Source organism: Pogoniulus pusillus, chromosome 17, assembly GCF_015220805.1.
Source record: "Pogoniulus pusillus isolate bPogPus1 chromosome 17, bPogPus1.pri, whole genome shotgun sequence".
NCBI classification, from domain to species: Eukaryota; Metazoa; Chordata; class Aves; order Piciformes; family Lybiidae; genus Pogoniulus; species Pogoniulus pusillus.
The window spans coordinates 15,454,291-15,474,927 of NC_087280.1; the positions used below are offsets into that span (position 1 = coordinate 15,454,291).

Consider the following 20,637-nt stretch of genomic DNA (forward strand, 5'->3'; position numbering starts at 1 on the left):
GGGGTGAAACCACCCCTGCTTGGTGTAGAACCTTCCTGGAGCAGATTATTCCATCTGAGGGAACAGTGTTCTCAGGATGGTTGAGGTTGGAGATACCTCTAGAGGTCATCTAGTCTAAGCCCTGCTCAAGCAAGGTCACCTGGAGCAGGTTGCTGTGTCCATTTGGGGTTTGAATGTCTCCATGGGTGGAGGCTGCACAACCTCCTAAGGTGCCCTTTTTGGTTTCTGACCACAGTCAAAATGTTTTCTCCTCCCTTGGCTGATGCAGTCCTCCTTTTCTCTCCTCAGGGTTCAGTGACACCTTCAACATTGACATCAAGAGGCCCAAAATCATAGCTGGCTCCAAGGAAGCCTATTTTGGCTACACTGTGCAGCAGCATGACATTGGGGGCAAGAAGTGGTAAGTGAGCTCTGATGGGGACAACATCAAAAGCAACCTGCCCAACGTGCTGAGTATCTCCTCCTGCTCCACCCAACCACCTGTCTGGGGTGGGCAGGCCTGGGGCTCCAAGGGAAACTGAGTTTGCTGGTGGTGATGCTGGTGCCAAGCCAAGTATGAGCAAAGTAGAGAGTAGGACTGGATGGGTTTGGGGTGGAGGATAACAACACATTTTGTATTCCATGGCTGGGAGCGTATGGAGGGTGCTGAGCTCTGGTTCCTCTCCAGCATCTTCTTGGGGGCAGGTGCCATGCTTCAGGCAGGTTCACAGTTCCCTGGAGCCTCTCAGCTTCCAACACTTGCTGGAAACCCATCTGGGCTTTGAGTTGAGGCCATTTAATATTTCCACCAGAGAGCTGTGGTCTGCAGAAGTGCTCAGACCTGCCTGGGTCCGTCAGGAGTGCAAGAGGAGACTCAGGCGAGAGTTGCTCAGGTTTTGGGTTTCATGGCAGGTCTTGCTCTTCACCTGCACTGATCCCTGCTGGGAGACCCTTGACAGATGTTGGCAGAGGCTCCTTGGTGCTCTGCAGTTGCACATCTGGATGCCACAGTGACGTGGACAGCTCAAAAGCTCCTGAAATTCCCTGCTACTGAGACACTGCACAACGGAAGGATCTGCCCCACGGGTGGATGAGAGCCAGGCTGAGGGCAGCAAGCAGACACCAAGCTGCTGCAGATGGACACCTCTGAAATACCAAAACTGGACCTGTCTTGCTTTTGCTGGTTCTGGTGGTGGACCAGGGGGTCGGAGGGGACATCTCGAGATCATCCAGCCCAACCCATCTGCTAAAATAGGGTTTGGACCTTCTTAGGTCTGTCCTGCCAGCATCAGGCAGGACACAGTTACAGTTTTCCCTTCTCTTGGTTCCTCTGCATGACAAAGATGGAAGCTCTCTATGTAGAAGGGGTGTCTGTATGTCCAGAAGTACAATGTCTCCTGGGAGCTGCACTTGTGGAGAACAAAATGTCCATGAAAGATGCTGTTCAAAATGAAGCCACCATGACTCACCCTGGTTAGAGGGGAAGTGACTGAGCCAACAAAACATCTATAGTCCAGACCAAGGACGTATAGAGTGAGCAGGATAATGATTGTGCTGAGCTCCAGCCAACCCCAGGAGCTGGCAGGAGGCAGAAGAAATGGAGATGTTAAGATGAAACCCCAAGCTGGTGGTAAGGCAGAAGCCAGATGAGCATCCTTGAGGAGTCCAATAAACCCCAGAGAGATGCAGAAGAGCTCAGAGAAACAAAATTGTTCTCTCAGAAGCATGGAGTGATGGTTCCAGCAACGTGCAGAGGCTTGGCTGCCAAATACCAAACGTGGAATCTGAGGACTTTGGCACCTGTACATCAGTCTAAGTCTTTTCATGCTGCTTTTGGCTGGTGGAGATGGTTTCAGAAGGGCTTCAAAGCAGCTTTTATGTAGGTGTCCATATGTAAAGGTATATTTGAGTGTATCTAAACATATCTCTTTTAGATGTATTTTCAGTTGGGACTATTTCCCTCCCCTTCTGATCTTGTGAGGATGGAGCCAGATCATATTCACGTAGGGGCTGCAACCTCAACCTCAATAGTGGAAAATCTGGGATGAAGGAATTCAGGTTATTAAATTCCAGGGGAAAAACCACTTGGATCTATACTACTCAAACCTCATGGATTTGTGGAGTGGGTTTTTTTTCTGCTCTGTGGTTTCCAGAGCAGTGAGTGGCTTTCAGATCTTCCTCTCAACACCTTCTCTCCCTTCTTCATTAAGCTGAAGGTACAACCCAAGTATGTCAGTGGAAAAAATGACAACAGGCTACTGAAATTCATCCTGAGGTGGAATGTGGCTTTGTTCAGATGGAGTTAGGTAGTGGCTGCCTTGTCCAGGAGCATTCTCAGTGCAGGCAGGGCAAGTTGTGCCCAATGAGATGGGCTCTGAGCATCCACAGTCCTCAGGCTGGACATTTTGGGTGACATGAAGAGAGGCTGAGAAACCTGGAGATGTTCACTCTGAAGAGGAGCAGCCTGAGATGGGATCAGGGCAATGCTCAGCAGGAGATAAAGGGTGGGGGACAAGTGAATGGGGCCAGACTCTCATCAGTGGTGCCCAGTGACAGGACAAGGAGCAATGGGCACAAACTGGAACCCAGGAGGCTCCATCTGAAGATGAGGAGAAGCTTCTTTGGTGTGGGGGTGCTGGAGCCTTGGAGCAGGCTGTCCAGAGAGGTTATGGAGTCTCCTTGTCTGGAGAGCTTCCAAACCCAGGTGGCCATTGTGATGCTGGGCAAGCCACCGTGGGTGCCCCTGCTTTAGGAGGTTCCCAGTCTAGATGATCTCCAGAGGTCCCTTCCAATGCCCTTCATTCTGGGATTCTGGAAAACCTAGGTGGAAATGGATGTTCCCTGTGCTGCTGTGCTTGGGACAAAGTGGCCTGGCAGGAATCTTGTTCAGAGGAGAGGTTGTTAGAAAGCAAATGGAACTCCACCATGATCATGGTATCAACATGAAGCAGTGAGCTGGCTTGGAGCTGCTTCTCTGCCCCAAGTCATGCTTTGGTTTGTGCTATTTTGGAGGTGCTTAAGTTGTGAATTGGATGAGCTCAGGCAGGTTTGGTGCTCTGGGTGGATTTATATGGGCAAAATAACAGTCCAAACGTGCAAAGAGTAGTCACAGATGGACGTGGGACCCTCAAACGTGGATCTCCCATCCTCTATGTATGCCTTTTCCTGCTGCTTGTGGATGCTTGTCATGGAATCTATGATGTTTGTGGGAAGAAACAAACTGTAATCAGGTTGAGCTGAGGGGGGAAAATGTTCTTTGAAGCCAAAGATCATGGGGAGAAAGGGGAAACAGTTGACTCCATCTTTCTCCTCCTATCTTCCAACTGCCTTTCTTGATGGCTCCCCATTATCCCATCAAGTAGGAGCCAAAAGAACCTGTTCCTTCCTCCCACACATGCAAAGGAGGACACATCAACCACCACCCCCAGCTTTCCATTGCTCTAGTACAGAAGTAGGAGAGGCAAAGTGGGCTGGGGGTGAGTTTTGCCTCCATGGAGAAGACGGCAGCAGCTGCGATGGTCCGTGCTGGGAGCGCTGCCCCGCACGAGCTTGTGTCTGTGGGTTGAAAGCTTCCAGCTATGCAAAAAATGAGCCTTGAGAAGAACTGGCTGTGGAAGGAAAACCCTGGGAATAAACATCCATTAGCCTTCAGAAGCTGTAAAAATAATAAATCCAGCATTCCCCAGCTAGCTGAGGCCAGGGCTTCGCTGATGCTTCTGGCAAGGTGGCATGGCTGGAGAGCAAGTCCTTGGCTCTGCTGGCAGCTGGATGGGCTTCAGGAGCTAAGGGTTGAGTATTTTGGGTGCTGGATGCTCTCTAGCTGCTCTCTTCCTCATGAGGTTGTGTCTTGCGCTGTTCTACAGCATCCCAGCTTGGTGGGGGTTGGAAAAGACCTCTGGAGATCACCCAGTCTAACTCTCTTGCTAAAGCAGGCTCACCCACAGGAGCTTGCCCCGGATCACAGTGGCTGGTGAGAGGGGGTTTGGAATCTCTCCACAAAAGGTGACCCCACTTTGCAGCAAAGGGGTGTTGTGAAGTCTCACTGTAGGGTCTGCCCCCCTGGAAAAGCCCCCAAGCTCCCTTACCACCCTCAGTTTACAAGCATCCCAGATGTCACCTCCTCTTCCACGGGTGCTTGGAAGGGGGCAGCCCCAAGCCCCCCATCCCCATGTCTGCTTCCAGCACAGACATGACGTTTCCAGCCTGAGCTTAGCCAAAGGGAAAAAGAGGAGGAGGGAGAAGAGAGGAAGGGGGGGAAAAAAAGGCTCTGCTGGGTGGATTTGAAGCTGTAATTGTGCTGATCTGGAAAAACAGTTGAAGGGCTCTGCTATTTCCCTACTACTGCGAGAAGCTTTCTTGGCTGGAATTCTCCTGTGGCTTGGCCAGGACCCCAGAGCCTGGATTATTTTGGTGAAAGGGGACACAACTGCAAAGCATTCCTGCAGCATGGGGCTCATGTCTGCTCCCAGTTCTCCCTCCCACCACGCTGGGTCTGCAGGCATGGGTAGGGTGCTCCAGCAGCTCACCCCATCTCTGGTGTGAAGGTTTTGGGCTTTTTGTGCATTCAATCTCACAGGTTCTGATTGTAGCATTACTGGGCTGCTTTGGAGGTTGCTTTCTCTTTGTCTGGCCCCTTCCAGGTTTGCTCTGGGGGATGAGGGACAACTGATATCCCTGGGGCAGGTCACAGTATCACAGATTCATTTCAGCTGGAAGAGACCTTTGAGATAAAGGAAGGTTTAGGACTGGAGGTGAGGAAGAAATTCTTTCCAGTGAGGGTGATGAGACACTGATACAGGTTGCCCATTGCCCAGGGAAGCTGTGGATGCTGCTTCCATGGAGGTGTTCAAGATGAGGCTGGACAAGGTTTTGACCAATCAGATCTAGTGGGAGGTGTCACTGTGTTGGAATTGGGTGACCTTTAGGGCCCTTTCTAACCCAAACCATTCTAGGATTCCAAGTCCTGCCTATGCCACAACAATGCCTGTGGTGGAAAATATCTTATTTATGGAGTTCTCTATGGTGGAAGGAGATGTTGCTGCTTTCAAACCCATATTGCTCCCCCATCAAAAGACCTCTGCCACCACATCTTCATTATTTGAGGTTGGAGGCTTGATGTCCTTGTCTCAAAGCATTGATTGAAGGCTGCAGGTTGCACCAGGGGAAGTTTAGGTTGGATATTAGGAACAATTTCTTTCCTGTAAGACTGGTCAAGCATGAGAACAGGCTGCCCAGGGAGGTGGCAGAGTCACCTTCCCTGCAGGTGCTCAAAAAAGCACGTAGATGTAGCAACATCCAGCTGGCAGCTGTCACTAGTGGTGTCCCTCAGGGGTCAGTGCTGGGCCCCATCCTCTTTAACATCTTCGTAGATGATCTGGATGAGGGCATGGAGTCAGTCATCAGCAAGTTTGCAGATGACACTAAGCTGGGGGCAGATGTGGCTGGGGTGGAGGGCAGAAGGGCTCTGCAGCGGGACCTTGACTGCCTGCACAGATGGGCAGAGTCCAATGGGATGGGGTTCAATAGCTCCAAGTGCAGGGTGCTGCACTTTGGCCACAACAACCCCATGCAGAGATACAGGCTGGGGTCGGAGTGGCTGGAGAGCAGCCAGACAGAGAGGGATCTGGGGGTGCTGATTGATACCCACCTGAACATGAGCCAGCAGTGTGCCCAGGTGGCCAAGAGAGCCAGTGGCATCCTGGCCTGCATCAGGAATGGTGTGGTCAGCAGGAGCAGGGAGGTCATTCTGCCCCTGTACTCTGCACTGGTTAGACCACACCTTGAGTGCTGTGTTCAGTTCTGGGCCCCCCAGTTTAGGAGGGACACTGAGATGCTTGAGTGTGTCCAGAGAAGGGCGACGAGGCTGGGGAGAGGCCTTGAGCACAGCCCTACGAGGAGAGGCTGAGGGAGCTGGGATTGGTTAGCCTGGAGAAGAGGAGGCTCAGGGGTGACCTTATTGCTGTCTACAACTACCTGAGGGGTGGTTGTGGCCAGGAGGAGGTTGCTTTCTTCTCTCAGGTGGCCAGCACCAGAACAAGAGGACACAGCCTCAGGCTGCGCCAGGGGAGATTTAGGCTGGAGGTGAGGAGAAAGTTCTTCACTGAGAGAGTCATTGGACACTGGAATGGGCTGCCCGGGGAGGTGGTGGAGTCGCCGTCCCTGGAGCTGTTCAAGGCAGGATTGGACGTGGCACTTGGTGCCATGGTCTGGCCTTGAGCTCTGTGGTAAAGGGTTGGACTTGATGATCTGTGAGGTCCTTTCCAACCTTGGTGATACTGTACTGTGAACTGGGGACATGGATTTAGTGGGCATGGTGGTGTTGGCTTGTGGTTGACTTGATGATCTTGGAGGTCTTTTTGCCACCTGAATGATTCCATGAGGACAGCTGGATGAAGCTGTGATGCAGGAGATGGTGACCCAACAGTGCCTCCAACGCAGAAACGCATGGGTGGGGGAACCCTTCAAATGCCATCAGCTGGTGATCATAGGTGCCTGGGGAAAGCAAGAAGCACCTGGTGAGAGGTGTCAGGGATTCATGTTTGCTTCAGAAGAAAGGCAGAAATCAGGCAAGTCCTGCAGCCTACGGAGAGGATCATCCAGCAGCTCCAAACGCTGCAGTGGAAACCCACGGCCAAGCCAAGACTCTCCGAAGGGCCTCTCCTGTAAACACCTCTTTAGTACAACATCCTGAAGCAGAAGGGAAAAAATTACAGCAGGGAGAGCAGGAAAGTCTCATTAGTGCTGCCCACAAGGTCCTGTGAGCTCCTCAGACATGTTCTGCAAGCCACCAGCTGCTATTTTAGGAAGAGCATTTTGCTCAGCACCGTGGCTGTGCCACTGCTCATGGAGGTCAGACCCTGCTTCGCTCCGCGTCCTGCTGCTGGCTCACATCAGGGCTGGTCCAGTGGCCTGGCAGCCTGATGCGGGGGGAGGTGGCCCAGCAGGTCCTACCCAGGCCTGGGAGTGGTTTGCAGATGTGTGGTGGGAAGGAGCTGTGTAATTAGGAGTGTCCATCCCCAGCTCAACCCAGAGCTGGCTAAATTAAGCTGGGTTTGTGTTTCAGCATGCAATGAGAGGGTTTGCTCCTCTTTCGGTGGGGGTGGTGGATGGAGAGCCTCCTGCAGACACTCCCCAGGCAAGAGGGGACAGAGATTTAGGCAAGATATGAGAAAGAAATTCTTTACAAGTGAGGGTGATGAGACAGTGGAACAGGTTGTCCAGGGAGCTTGTGGATGTGCCCAGGTGGCCAAGAGAGCCAAAGGCATCCTGGCCTGGATCAGGAATAGTGTGACCAGTAGGACAAGTGAGATTATTCTGCCCCTGGACACAGCACTGGTCAGGCCACACCTTGAGTGCTGTGTCCAGTTCTGGGCCCCTCAGTTCAAGAGAGATGTTGAGATACTAGAATGTGTCCAGAGGAAGGTGACAAAGCTGGTGAGGGGCCTGGAGCACAGCCCTGTGAGGAGAGGCTGAGGGAGCTGGGGGTGTGCAGCCTGCAGAAGAGGAGGCTCAGGGCAGACCTCATTGCTGTCTTCAGCTACCTGAAGGAAGGCTGTGGCCAGGTGGGGTTGGTCTCTTCTGCCAGGCAAGCAGCAACAGAACAAGGGCACACAGCCTCAAGTTGTGCTAGGGGAGGTCTAGGCTGGATGCTAGGAGGAAGTTGTTGCCAGAGAGAGTGATTGGCATTGGAATGGGCTGCCCAGGGAGGTGGTGGAGTTGCTGTCCCTGAAGATGTTGAAGCAAAGCCTGGCTGAGGCACTTAGGGCCATGGTCTGGTTGACTGGGTAGGGCTGGGTGCTAGGTTGGAGTGGATGATCTTGGAGATCTCTTCCAACCTGGTTGATTCTGATTCCTGGAGGTGTTCAAGGCCAGATTGGATAAGGCTTTGAGCAACTTGATCTAGTGGGAGGTGTCCTTGCCCATGGCAGGGGGTTGGAACTAAATGATCTTTAAGGTCCCTTCCAACCCAAACCATTCTCTGATTCTTTAGTCTTCCTCCCCCTCAATCCCAGTCCTTTATGTTGACATTTTGACTGCTTGACCTGCTGTGGATTCTGCTTTCAAAAGGTCCCAGAAAACTATCCCTTGGTGGTTGGCTTGTATTGAGTTAATGACCCTTGGAAGTGCTGCAGGAAGAGGAGGTGAATTTATGAGATGGGGACAAAGGATGTGATAGGGTTTGGATCTGGTAGTCTGCTCCAGGCACTGTAGGGTCAATGGGACCCAAACCTCAAAAGAAGTTGGCGGTGGGAGGTGGTTCAAACCTGACTGAATGTGAGGATGGAGCACTTCAGCTGCTGCCATTTGTAGGTTGTCTACCAACTGGGGTAATAAGGGGAGTGCTTGGAGACTTGACTCTAGTGCCTCCACCAGGAATGCTTCTGCTAAAGGGATGGTTTGTCACAGAATTATTTAGGTTGGAAGAGACCTTTAAGGTCATTGAGTCCAACCATCAAGCCAGCACTGCCAGGTTACCACTAAACCACATCCCTCAGCACCATGTCTACACAGCTTTGAAAGCCCTCCAGGGATGGTCTTGCACACGGGAGAGAAAGGTGTGGCTGTACCAGCTGTGGTTGGAAGGCACATCCTTAATATCATAGAAGGATGACAAAGCCTTAATATCATAGAGTCAACCAGGTTGGATCCTCTCCTGGGAGGGGGGATATTGTCCCTCACCGAGGGTGGTGGAAACCTGATGGAGATGGTGCAGGCTTTGGGCACTGCTGAGGGATGCCTCTGGCTTCAATAATGCAACAGCCATCAACTCAGACTTCATCTGTGAGACCACACAGGAGGGCTTCCAGTGCTTGGCCACAGCTGTTTGTCCCAAACGTGTTTGTGGTGGTGTTTGGTCACCAGCACATGGACAGCACCTGCTGAAGTAGCCATCTGCCCGTTGCTGCCCACACAAGGTGCTGGGCTCCTCACCATCAGCTGTCTTGTGTTCAAAGATCAAGTCATGGCCAGAGGTTGATAATTTGCTAGAGGCTGTGCAGAAAGCTGCTGTCAGTCCCAGGACTCGCTATCAGGACCTCTGCCACCATCTCATTGACTCCACCATTTCTTTCTCTTCTTGGCCCCCCACTAGGTATTTTTTCCCACCATTGCCAACATGAACTGAAAACATTTCCAAGTCCATTCCTCTGTCACATTCCCTCTGAGGAGCACTGATCCCACTGAAAGTTTTCCACAGCTCGGCTCTCCCTTTCCTGAATCTCCTCAATCACTTCTTCAGCCAGGTCCATCTTGAATACATTAAGTGCTTTGCAGGAGATTGTGTCCCACTGATGGAGAAGTGCTGTGAAAAGCAGCCTTCCTTCTCCACTCTTCCCTAATCCCCATGTTCCCAGATCACCAACGGGACTTCCTCTCCCCCTTCCTCTCCCCCTTCCTCTCCCCCTTCCTCTCCCCCTTCCTCTCCCCCTTCCTCTCCCCCTTCCAGCTGAGTGGGGTCTTAGGAGGTGAGGGGCTGAGCTGTGGCCAGGCAAAGATGCTGATCCTTGAGTTGCTTTGGTTGGAAAAGGCCTTTCAGATCACCCAGTCCAACCATTCTCTAACTCTCTGCCAAGGCTGGTGCTAAACCATGTCCCTCAGCACCACGTCTCTGCCTCTCTTGAACATCTCCAAGGGTGAGGATTCAGCCACCTCCTTGGGCAGCCTGTTCCTGGGTTTGAGAGCCCTTCCAGTGAAGGAGTTTCTTCTGATGTCCTCTTCTACTCTCCTTACAAGACCTGTGTTTTAATTTTTACCTATTGTCCCTAAAGTGCTGCTGGCTTTTACCTCATCTTTCTCCAGCCAGGGTTGAAGTGTTTTGAGGTCACTCACTCCAAGAAGGACATTGAGGTGATGGAGCAGGTTCAGAAAAGGGCAACAAAGGTGGTGAAGGTTTTAGAGCATAAGTCTTGTGAGGAGAAGCTGAGAGAGGTGGGGTTGTTGAGCCTGGAGAAAAGGAGGCTGGGGGGAGACCTTTCTGGCTCTCTACAACTCCCTGAAAGGAGGCTGGAGCCACAGACTCATTGAGGCTGTAAAAGACCTCTGAGATCATCAAGGCCAGCCTATGACCTAACACCACAACATCAGCTAACCCATGCCACCAAGTGCCACATCCAATGTTTTCTTAAAGACCCCCAGGGATGGTGACTCCACCACTTCCCTGAGCAGTCCATCCCAGTGCCTAATCACCACTGCTCTGAGGCACTGCTGTGGGTTTCTTCACCCAAGGAACAAGCAGTAGGACAATAGGAAATGGCCTCAAGTTGCCCCAGGGGAGGTTCAGGTTGGACACAAGGAACAATTTACTGGCCCAGGCTGGCCAGGGCCAATAACTAGAGTAGGGCAATGAGCTCTCCCCTCAGCCTCCTTTTCTCCAAGCTCAACAATCCCTGTTCTCTTCACTGCACAGGCTGAGCTGAGGCTCCTGAAGTATTTCCATCCCCCAGCTTGGTTTCCCCTCTTTTTTTATTGATCCTTTTTTCCCAGGATGAAAGTTAAAAATACATCCTCAGACACATTGCTTGGAGCAGTCTGCCCTTTCCACATTTCATCCCTTCTTTTCCCCCCCCTCCCCTTCTTGCTTTGCTTTTGTTTTCCCCAGAAGCACACATGAAAAGGCAGGCAAGGGAGGGTTCGTTTGGTTCTCATTTCCTTTCAAAGCTTCTCCCTTTTGTTTGTTTGTTTTAGCCAAGCCATGACGCAAGGATTTTGCTGTTTCACTCTTTGCAAAGAGCTTTGCTTGGTGAGCATCAGCTTGCAGCTGAGGGGTAGAGACTGCAACTCTCCCAAGAGTGTGGTGAGGGAGATTTGAGGTGATCCAAGAGTGAGTGGGGAGAGAGAGGTTGGAGCTGGAGATGCTGTGATTAGCTCTGAGTGATTTAGGTGATATGGGATGGGCTCTTATTTTCTTTTTCACACCCAGAGCATTTGGAAGGGGCTGCAGGAGAGCTGGATAGTGACTTGTCACAAAGGCATGGAGTGACAGGAGGAAGGGTAATCATGGAATCATTGATCTCAAAGGTCTCCTCTTTGGGCTGGAGGAGACCTTTGAGATCATCAAAGTCCAACCACTTGCCTAGAACTCACAATCCCAACACTGCTGCTAAGCCACTACCACTAAACCACACCCTCCAGCACCACCTCCATGCATCTGTTAAACACCTTCAGGGATGGGGACTCCACTGCCTCCATGGACAGCCTGTTCCAGCACCTGAGAACCCTTTATGGGAAGAAGGTTTTCTTAGTATCCAATTTGAACTTCCTCTGGTGCCACTTGAAGCTGTTTCCTCTTGTCCTGTCACCTGCTGCATGTAAGAAGAGACCAACCCCTACCTAGCTCTAACTTCCTTTCAGGGAGCTGTAGAGGGTGATGAGGTCTCCCCTTATCCTCTTCTGAAGACTGGCTTCAAACTGGAAGGAGCTCGATTTAGATTAGATATTAGGAAGAAATTCTTCTCTACAAAGGCTCAATAGGAACTGGGAAAGGTTTCCCAGAGAAATTGTGGAGGCTCCAATCCTGAAAGTGTTCAAACCCAGGTTGGACAGGTCTTACCTGGTCCAATAGAATCATAGAATCAACCAGGTTGGAAGAGACCTCCAAGCTCAGCCAGTCCAACCTATCACTCAGCCCTGGCCAATCAAGCAGACCATGGCACTCAGTGCCTCAGCCAGTGTTTTTTTGAACACCTCCAGGGATGGTGACTCCACCACCTCCCTGGGCAGCCCATTCCAATGCCAATCACTCTCTCTGCCAACAACTTCCTCCTAACATCCAGCCTAGACCTCCCCTGGCACAACTTGAGACTCTGTCCCCTTGTTCTGTTGCTGCTTGCTTGGCAGAAGAGACCAACCCCACCTGGCTGCATCCTCCCTTCAGGTAGTTGTAGACAGGAGGTGCCCCTGCCTATGGCATGGGGTTAGAACTAGCTGATCTTTAAGGTCCCTTCCAAGCCAAACTGTTCTAGGGCTCTAAAATTGTCTTTTAAGGAGATAAACTGCTCCAAGCACAAGTTTGCAACCCACGAAGTAAAGAAAGAGATTTGGAAGCAACCTGTGAAGTGGGGAGTAGAGTAATGTCTCTGACAGGCAGCTTCAGGGAACACTTACAGCATCCCAGCCCCTTCCAAACAGCTGGAAAAGCCTGCTCCTGAGCTGCCAAGCTGCCGTGAGAATCCGACAGCGTCAGCTAATTCATCATCTCAATTTAACTGGAAAGGGAAAACAATGCCATTGTCTTTGGGAGACCAAAATATCTGGTTTCATGAGCTTCACAGCCCTGCTTGCATTCATGGCAGCGACTGGAAAGAGTTGGACTTGCTTTGAGTTTCCAGCCCTGACACAGGGATGGGGAATGGGTGCTTTGCCCTCGTCATCACCTTGCAGCTGAAAGAGATGCTTCAACCTAAGAATTGCTCCGAGGTGACCTCCTTGTGGCCTTCCAGGGTCTGAAGGGGGCTCCAAAAAAGCTGGGGAAGGATTTTTTTAGGCTCTCAGGGAGTGACAGGACTGGGGGGAATGGAGCAAAGCTGGAGATGGGGAGATTCAGTCTGGAGGTGAGGAGGAAGTTGTTGAGCATGAGAGTGGTGAGAGCCTGGAATGGGTTGCCCAGGGAGGTGGCTGAGGCCCCATCCCTGGAAGTGTTTCAGGCCAGACTGGATGGGGCTCTGGCTATCCTCATGTAGGGTAGGGTGTCCCTAGGCATGGCAGGGGGCTTGGAACTGGCTGCTCCTTGTGGTGCCTTCCAACCCTGACTGATTCTATGATTCTGGTCCTCAGGAGTGCTTAATGGGTTGGGTGCTAATATTGATATGTGCATTTTAATGAATGGGAAAGACTCTGATAAGATTTTCTGTGGGGGGCCAGGGTGGATACCTCAAGCTGGGGCTGCTTTGAGAAGTTCATGTCAAATCCTATTCGTGTTAGAGTCTTCTTGAATCAGAAAATGAGAATATCACCTTCTGAGGTGTCTCAAGCTTTAGTTCTTCATCCTCAGGGATTGTTTTATTCTTGCCTCTCTTTCTCTACTCCCAAGGATCAAGCAATAGGACAAGAGGAAATGGCCTCAAGCCTGCAGCAGGGGAGGTTTAGGCTGGATGTGAGGAAAAATTTCCTTATTGGAACAGGCTACCCAGGGAGGTGGTGGAGTCACCATCCTTGGAGATGATCAAAAGCCATCTAGATGTAGCATTAGGGACATGATTTAGTGGGCATGGTGATCTTGGATTGATGGTTGGGACTGAAGATCTTAGAGGTCTTAATGATTCTATGATATTATATTCCACATCTTCCACCTTCTCATCTCTGGCCATCAGCATCTATAGTGTGGTAGAGCCAGAGGAACACAAGCACCTTTGGATAGAGCAGGCAGAAGGCATCCTACTTCTCTGAGCTTCTGGATGCAACTGAGGACATCTCCAGATGGTTATTATTCCCCCTTAATAAATCTTCTCATTAGCAGGAAGCATTTCCATAAGAGTCCTCCAACGCTGCTTGGATTCTGGAGTGTTTCATTTGGTGAGGGATTCCACTTCACAGTGATGGAATGAAAGGAGGAGTGGTTGCTGCCTTTGTAGAAGCACCATTTCTGGTCTAACAGGGACCATCTGTGCCATCAAGGGTGGCTTTGCCAGATGCTGGGTAGGGTGGTGAAGAACAAGAGAAATCCTGGTGCTCTGGAGAGGTGCTGCTTATTCAGTGATCCAGGCTTGGGTGATTGCTTCCACAGATAGGATTCGGAAAGCAGATCATAGAATCAGTCAGGGTTGGAAGGGACCACAAGGAGCAGACAGCTGCAACCCCCCTGCCATGGCCAGGGACACCCTACCCTAGAGCAGGCTGCCCACAGCCTCATCCAGCCTGGCCTTAAACACCTCCAGCCATGGGGCCTCAACCACCTCCCTGGGCAACCCATTCCAGCCTCTCACCACTCTCATGCTCAACAACTTCCTCTTCACGTCCAGCCTGAACCTCCCCACCTCCAGCTTTGCTCCATTCCCCCCAGTCCTGTCACTCCCTGAGAGCCTAAAAAGTTCTTCCCCAGCTTTTTTGTAGCCCCCTTCAGATCCTGGAAGGCCACAAGAAGGTCACCTGGGAGCTTTGTCTTCTGCAGACTGCACAGCCCCAACTGTTTCAGTCTGTGCTCACAGCAGAGCTGCTGCAGCCCTCTGAGCATCCTCCTGGCCCTGCTCTGGACACACTCCAGCATCTCCACATCCCTCTTGTGATAGAGGCTCCAGAACTGGATGCAGTACTCCAGGTGGGGTCTCCCCAGAGCAGAGTAGAGGAGGAGAATCACCTCCTTCACCCTGCTGGCCACACTTCTCCTGATGCAGCCTAGGATCTGGTTGGATTTCTGGGGCTGCAAATGCACACTACTGGCTCATGTTGAGCTTCTTGTCCACCAGCACCCTCCAAGTCCCTCTCCTCAGGGCTGCTCCAACCAATCATGGATCCAAGGAGCAAATTCTTTTGGGGCTAACAACTTGGGAGCAGAAGACTCCAATAAGTTGTGGTTGAGGCTATTCTTGAAGTAGCCTGGAAGGAATGGTCAGCTTCCTCCTCCTCCTCCTCCTCTGGAAGGCTGCTTTTGTACTATTCTGGGCAAGACCACAAGAGAAAAAAAGTGAGAAAAATGTTAGTGATGTCCCAGCTCCATCTTGACTACTGCCCTGCACCCCTGGGGGTTGCAGGTTTTAATCAGCTCCTCCTCATGGAAAGAAGAGAGATGCCAAATGTCCCCACCCAGAGCTGAGCTGAGGAACTCTCAGATCCTCGTCAGTGAACAGCCCCAGGTTGGGGCAGAACTCCTGGAAATTCTCTTTTTTTCCAGATTCTTAATAGGGAAAATTCCTGTGGATACCAGTGGGAGTTGGTGTCATTGCTGGAGCTGAGAGCAGAGCTTGGATGGGTTGATGGTAGATGTCCCATCCCTGGAACCATGCCAGGTCAGGTTCTCTGGGGCTCTGAGCAACCTGCCCTGGTTCCAGTGTTCCTGTTGTCTACAGAGAGGCTGGAGGAGATCACCTTGGAAGGCCCTTTCCAACTCAAGCCAGCCTGGGTTGGAGTGATTCTATCACTCCTTTGGAGTATCCTTAGCTTAGGCAGAACATGGATGGAGGAAGGAGCTGATGGAGACAATCTGGTCACAAGCAGGTCCCTGTAGTGACCAAGTAGTGGTGAGAAGGGACACCTCCCTGTCCCCACTCTCTGAGCCCAGCTGAGCTCCTGCAGGACCTCAGATGGATGCTGAAGGTTTTGGGTTGGTGCTGGCTCTGAGCCAAGGTGATGATGGGAGGTCCCTCGCTCCTCCTCACACCACCAGCTGGTTTTGCAGACCTTGCTGGCTGCCAGACATTCCTTCATCCCCTTGCATCTGATGGGCATCAATTCCAAGCAGCAGTGAGTCATCATCCCTCACTTATTGCTGCTGTCACAGGAAGGGGAAGTGGGAATGATTCTTCTGATGCTTGCACCAAGTCAGGAGAATGATGGTGTTCCACCAGAAAGAGACTCCTTTCTGACACCTTCTGACCCAGGTAGTGGGGGGGGGGGGTGGTCTGAGAAGCATTCATTCCCCTCCAGCAGTGGCTGTGGGTTTGTTCTAGCACCTTCAGCAGAATCACAGAGTCCCAGCGTGGTACATGATGGAAGGAACCCCTGGAGATCATTCAGTGCAACCACTCTGCTCAAGCCGAGGCACCCAGAGCAGCCTGCCCAACATCACAATGGCATGGGGAGTTTGGGAGCTCTCCAGAGGAGGAGACTCCACAACCTCTCTGGGCAGCCTGCTTCAAGGCCCCAGCACCCTCACACCTCCCAGGTTCCAGTTTGTGCCTCTTGCCCCTTGCCCTGTCAGTGGGCACCACTGGGCAAAAGCTCAGCCTCATCTTCTTGACCCCCACCCTTTATCTCTTGCTGAGCATTGAGCAGATCCCCTCTGGGGCTGCTCTTCTCCAGGCTCACCAGCCCCAGGGCTCTCAACCTCTCCTCCTCACAGAGATGCTCCAGACCCCTCCCACCCATCCTCACTAACAGACTCCTCTTTCCCACAGGCTGGTGGTGGGAGCTCCCTATGAAACCAATGGCCAGCAGAAGACAGGAGATGTCTACAAGTGCCCAGTGACCAGTGACAGCCACAGCAACTGCACCAAACTCAACCTAGGTACTGCACATCCCCAGAGCAACAAAGAGGACTTGGACACTTTTACCATGGGGCTTTTTATCCCTGCTTTGGACTGTAGAAATGGACCTTCTGCATTGTCCAGGTTGCCCCCAAAAGCATGAGGACTGCATGCTCTAAGAGGACTTCTAGATAAGGAATTGTTTCAGGTGCTCAGGGTGGTGAGACACTGGAATAAGTCTCACTCAGGGAGGTTGTGGATGCTCTATCCCTGGAAGGGTCCAAGGGCAGGTTGGATGAGGCCTTGAGCAACCTGGTCTAGTGGAAGATGTCTTTCATGGGAGAGGGGTTGGAACTAGATAATGTTGGAAGTCCCTTCCAACCCAAACCATTGCAGGATTCTATGCCTGATGTCACTCCTGACACTGAGCTTTGAGCAACATTAGAGTTAATTCAAGTTAATGTAGCTTAAATGTGAAGTGACCAAGAGAAGCTTACCAATAGACAATGATCTCACCATGGTGGTGTCTGTGTTCCTTCACCAGGAGATGCTCAGGTGATGTGACCACCACAGCAGGTTCCCTGGGTGCAGCCAAATTTTAGACATGGTTTAATGGCCACAGTGGTCTTGGGTTGATGGTTTGACTCAGTGATCTTGAAGGTCTTTTCCAACAAGAGCAATTCTATGATTCCTGTGATTCAGTTCTGCTCCCAACATCCATCTTCCCCCCGTGGAGAATTGCTACCCAGCCCCATCACCCCCAGACACCATCACTGCCATCACAAGAGGAGACACTCCAGGGATGCTCCAGTCCCACAAATATCCCAATCTCCCCTACCCAGATGGAGACAGCGAGCTCTTTCTTGGGGTTTGCCAGGCTAATCCAGCCCCAGTTGTGCTGAGAGTGCAGTATCAGCCTAGCTGGACATGCAAGCCATAGGAGTCCCCTTTGCTGCCCAGCATGGGTCACCCAACAGGCACCTCCTCGTCTTGGTGGGGAATGTGAGAGCTGGGGACTTTCTCATGCTCCTGAGGAGCAGGGCTGGGGGTGGGGGCCAGGTCTGGGATGTTTTCAGGCTGGAGCAGCTGTCCTCACTTCATTTTTCACCATTATGAATTGAAACTACCCTGGGCTCCTACCAGAGCTGATAAGAGTGGAGGAACTGTGGATCATCTGCAATATTTGATTGATTGCCTCCAAATCTTTGGAGGGTTTTGTGCATTGCTTTCTTCTTTTTTCCCTTTGGTTTTGGGCTTTGTTTTGTTTAGGTTTTGTACTGGTTTGTGTTTTCTTATTTCCTATGAGAGTATCAAGATTCTTCAAGGAAATAAATCTCTTGTTAGGTAAATTGGGAGGGGGGAATCAATCTCTTTTCCAGTGGAAAGGAGTTTCCATGAGCAAGGAGCCTTCCCCCCCAAATTGTCTAAGCAGCACAATCCCCTGAGGCCACTTGAATAAGACCAATCATGGAGATACCCTGGGTGGAATGGGAAGCTGACAGCAGAGATGACCGTGGCATGGAGAAGCACAAAATGATGGAGACCAGGGCTCTGCTTTTGCCCTTCCCATGCTGAGCTGGTGAGGAGCAAGGTGCAAGTGCTGGTAGGGAGGAGGAGCTGGTGGTGAACAGAAACCAGTGGGAAGCAGGATGAAGGAGCTGCTGGTGGGGTGCAGGACCTGGCGAGTAGCAGGGAGCAGGAGCTGGTGGGGAGCTTGATGAAGGAGCTGATGGGGAGCAGGATGCAGGAGCTGGCAGAGAGGAGGATGCAGGAGCTGCAGTCGTTCAGTAGCTGGGTACCAGAGCAGGACAAGAGGTTGCCAGCACCTGCAGCCAGCATCCTGGAGGATTTAAGAAGTGGGATAAAGCCCACTTTTTTTTTTCCCCTCTGAGGTGAATGTAAGCAGTGGTGGGGAGCAAGCTCAGGATGAGAGCCAGAGCTGACCCACAGGCATGAAGCAAGGGGTTGATGGAGGCTCAAGGGGTCCTTGGAGCTCCAGGTTGTAGATTTTGGTTTCTGAGCCACTCCCCTCAATTCAAACTTCAGCAAGAAACTCCCAGAGGCCACAGGCAATGAAGGCAACCCCTCAGCTTTAGCGTTTATTGCCCAATTTCCTCCTCCTCAGACCAAACAGCAAAGTGGGAAGCCCTAGGTGGCAGGCAGCTGTGTTGTCCCCTGAAGTGGATAGAACAAGGGGGGACAGTCTCAAGTTGTGCCGGGGAAAGTCTAGGCTGGATGTTAGGAGGAAGTTCTTCCCAGAGAGAGTGATTGGCATTGGAATGGGCTGCCCAGGGAGGTGGTGGAGTCTCTGTCCCTGGAGGTGTTCAAGGAAAGCCTGGATGAGGCACTTAGTGCCATGGTCTGGTTGACTGGCTAGGGCTGGGTGCTAGGTTGGAGTGGCTGATCTTGGAGGTCTCTTCCAACCTGGTTGATTCTATGTCTGGGTCAGGGGTCGTTGATGTCACAGCTCAAACGATTTTTGGGTAGGAGCAGAAATCCAGGCCTGCCCCAGGGGCTGTTCCCAGGTTTTGGGCTGTGACAGGAGACACAAAGGCAAAGCAGCTGCTAAATGCCTGCTGGCCCAGCAATCAGAGACGAGATGCTAGAGCTGCTCCAAGAGGTTTCTTCCTAATGCTTGGCTTCATGAAAGATGTCATCTCTGACTCCCAGTTGGATTCCCTAGAAGGCTTTTCCCTTCCTTGGTTGTGCTACCAAAGGAAACAAACAATCCTTATCTCCACAGCTGCTTCCAGCAAAGAAAGCAAAAGCAGAGAGCTGGCAGAGACAGCTCTCCTCCGGCGTTCAGCTGGCTTCCCTGTGGCTCCAGAGATGCCAGGGAGCGCCAGGGGCTGTGGGCTGCTTGCCTGGCATCCCTGTGCCTAACCGCATCCTCTCTCCAAAGGACGGGTGACGCTCTCCAACGTCTCTGAGAGGAAGGACAACATGCGCCTCGGCCTCAGCCTGGCCACCAACCCCAGGGACAACAGCTTTCTGGTGAGCAACCAGGGCCTCAGCACAGCCTGGCTGCTGGCTCGGGGAGGGCTCTGCATGACCATCAGCAAGCAAAGGCAGCTGCCTGGCTATCAGCGTGCAAAGGCATCCCAGCGCTGCCCTTTGGCCAGTTGTGGGAATGCTCTGTGCACCACGGGGAAAAAGATGCCAGAGGAGAGGACAACCTTGAGAAGCAGCAATTAGGTAGTGGAAGTTCATGACTCAGGTGCTGGAGCAGCGCCAGAGGAGGTCAGGGGAGCTGGTGAAGGGTCTAGAGCACAGGTCTTGTGTGGAGCAGCTGAGGGACCTGGGGTTGTTCTTTCTGGAGAAAAGGAGGCTGAGGGGGGAGGTCTGGGCTGGATGTTAGGAGGAAGTTGCTGTCAGAGAGGGTGAATGGCATTGGAATGGGCTGCCCAGGGAGGTGGTGGAGTCACTGTCCCTGGAGGTGTTCAAGCAAAGCCTGGATGAGGCACTTGGTGCCATGGTCTGGTTGACTGGATAGGGCTGGGTGCTAGGTTGGACTGGATGATCTTGGAGGTCTCTTCCAACCTGGTTGACTCTATGATTCCATGATTCTATGATTCTGGCTCTCTACAGCTCCCTGAAAGGAGATTGGAGCCAGGTGGAGGTTGGTCTCTTCTCCTAAGGAGAAGAATTGTTCCAGTCAAGGAACAATTGATAGGACAAGAGGAAATGGCCTCAAGATGTACCAGGAGAGGCTTAGTTTCGACATGAGGAACAATTTCTTCCTCTTGAGGGTTGTCAAGGCTTGTCCCAGGCTGCCCAGGGCAGTGGTGGAGTCCTCATCGCTGAGTGGGGGGGTTTCAAAGCCATGTAGATGTGGTGCTGGGGGCCATGGTTTGGTGGTGAGCTGGCAGTGTGCTGGGCTAACAGTTGGACTCCATGAGCTTAAAGGTCTCTTCCAGCCAAAACCAATAATCCCCTGATTCACTTTGGGCCACGGTGGTGTCAGGTGGATGGTTGAACTCAATGGTCTTAGAGGTCTTTTCCAACCAAACCAGTTCTGTGATTTCTATGACTCTGTGATGATTCTCTGAGTCTAAACTCATCCCTGCTGTTTGTTGCCCCCTTCCAGGCCTGCAGCCCACTCTGGTCCCACGAGTGTGGAAGCTCCTACTACACCACGGGCATGTGCTCCCGAGTCAACTCCAACTTCAGATTCTCCAAGACAGTGGCTCCAGCTCTACAGAGTAGGGGAAACAACCTGCCCTGAGGCTCTAACCCTGCCTTTGAAGTCAGAGAGATTTTTCTGGTCCCTAATCTCTTCAGCCCCATTGAGAAATCAAAGCCATGTCAGTGGTTGAGCGAAGGCAAGGGCAGAGGAAATGGCTGCAGGGAAGTGGTTCCAAGGGGGTTGCATCCATGGACATCTGGAAAAGGTTTTCCTTTTGACTGACAGCTGGGAAAGACAAAAAAACACCTTTTTCTTCCAAAACCAGGGGTAAAAGTATCCTGAATATTTTATCAGCACAGCTAGGAAGGCAAAATAGGGAAAGAATTCAGAGCTTGGCTGCCCAGAACAAAGAGCTCA

At 51.8% G+C, this 20,637-nt stretch overlaps 1 protein-coding gene across 1 annotated transcript in view; it reads left to right on the forward strand.

The window, feature by feature from the left end:
* ITGA11 (integrin subunit alpha 11) overlaps positions 1-20,637 on the forward strand; it is a 72,117-nt gene that overhangs the window by 10,038 nt on the left and 41,442 nt on the right. Inside the window, 4 exon segments of the mRNA XM_064157874.1 lie at positions 289-400; positions 16,026-16,135; positions 18,997-19,088; positions 20,182-20,296. Coding sequence (XP_064013944.1) covers positions 289-400; positions 16,026-16,135; positions 18,997-19,088; positions 20,182-20,296 — 429 coding nt within the window.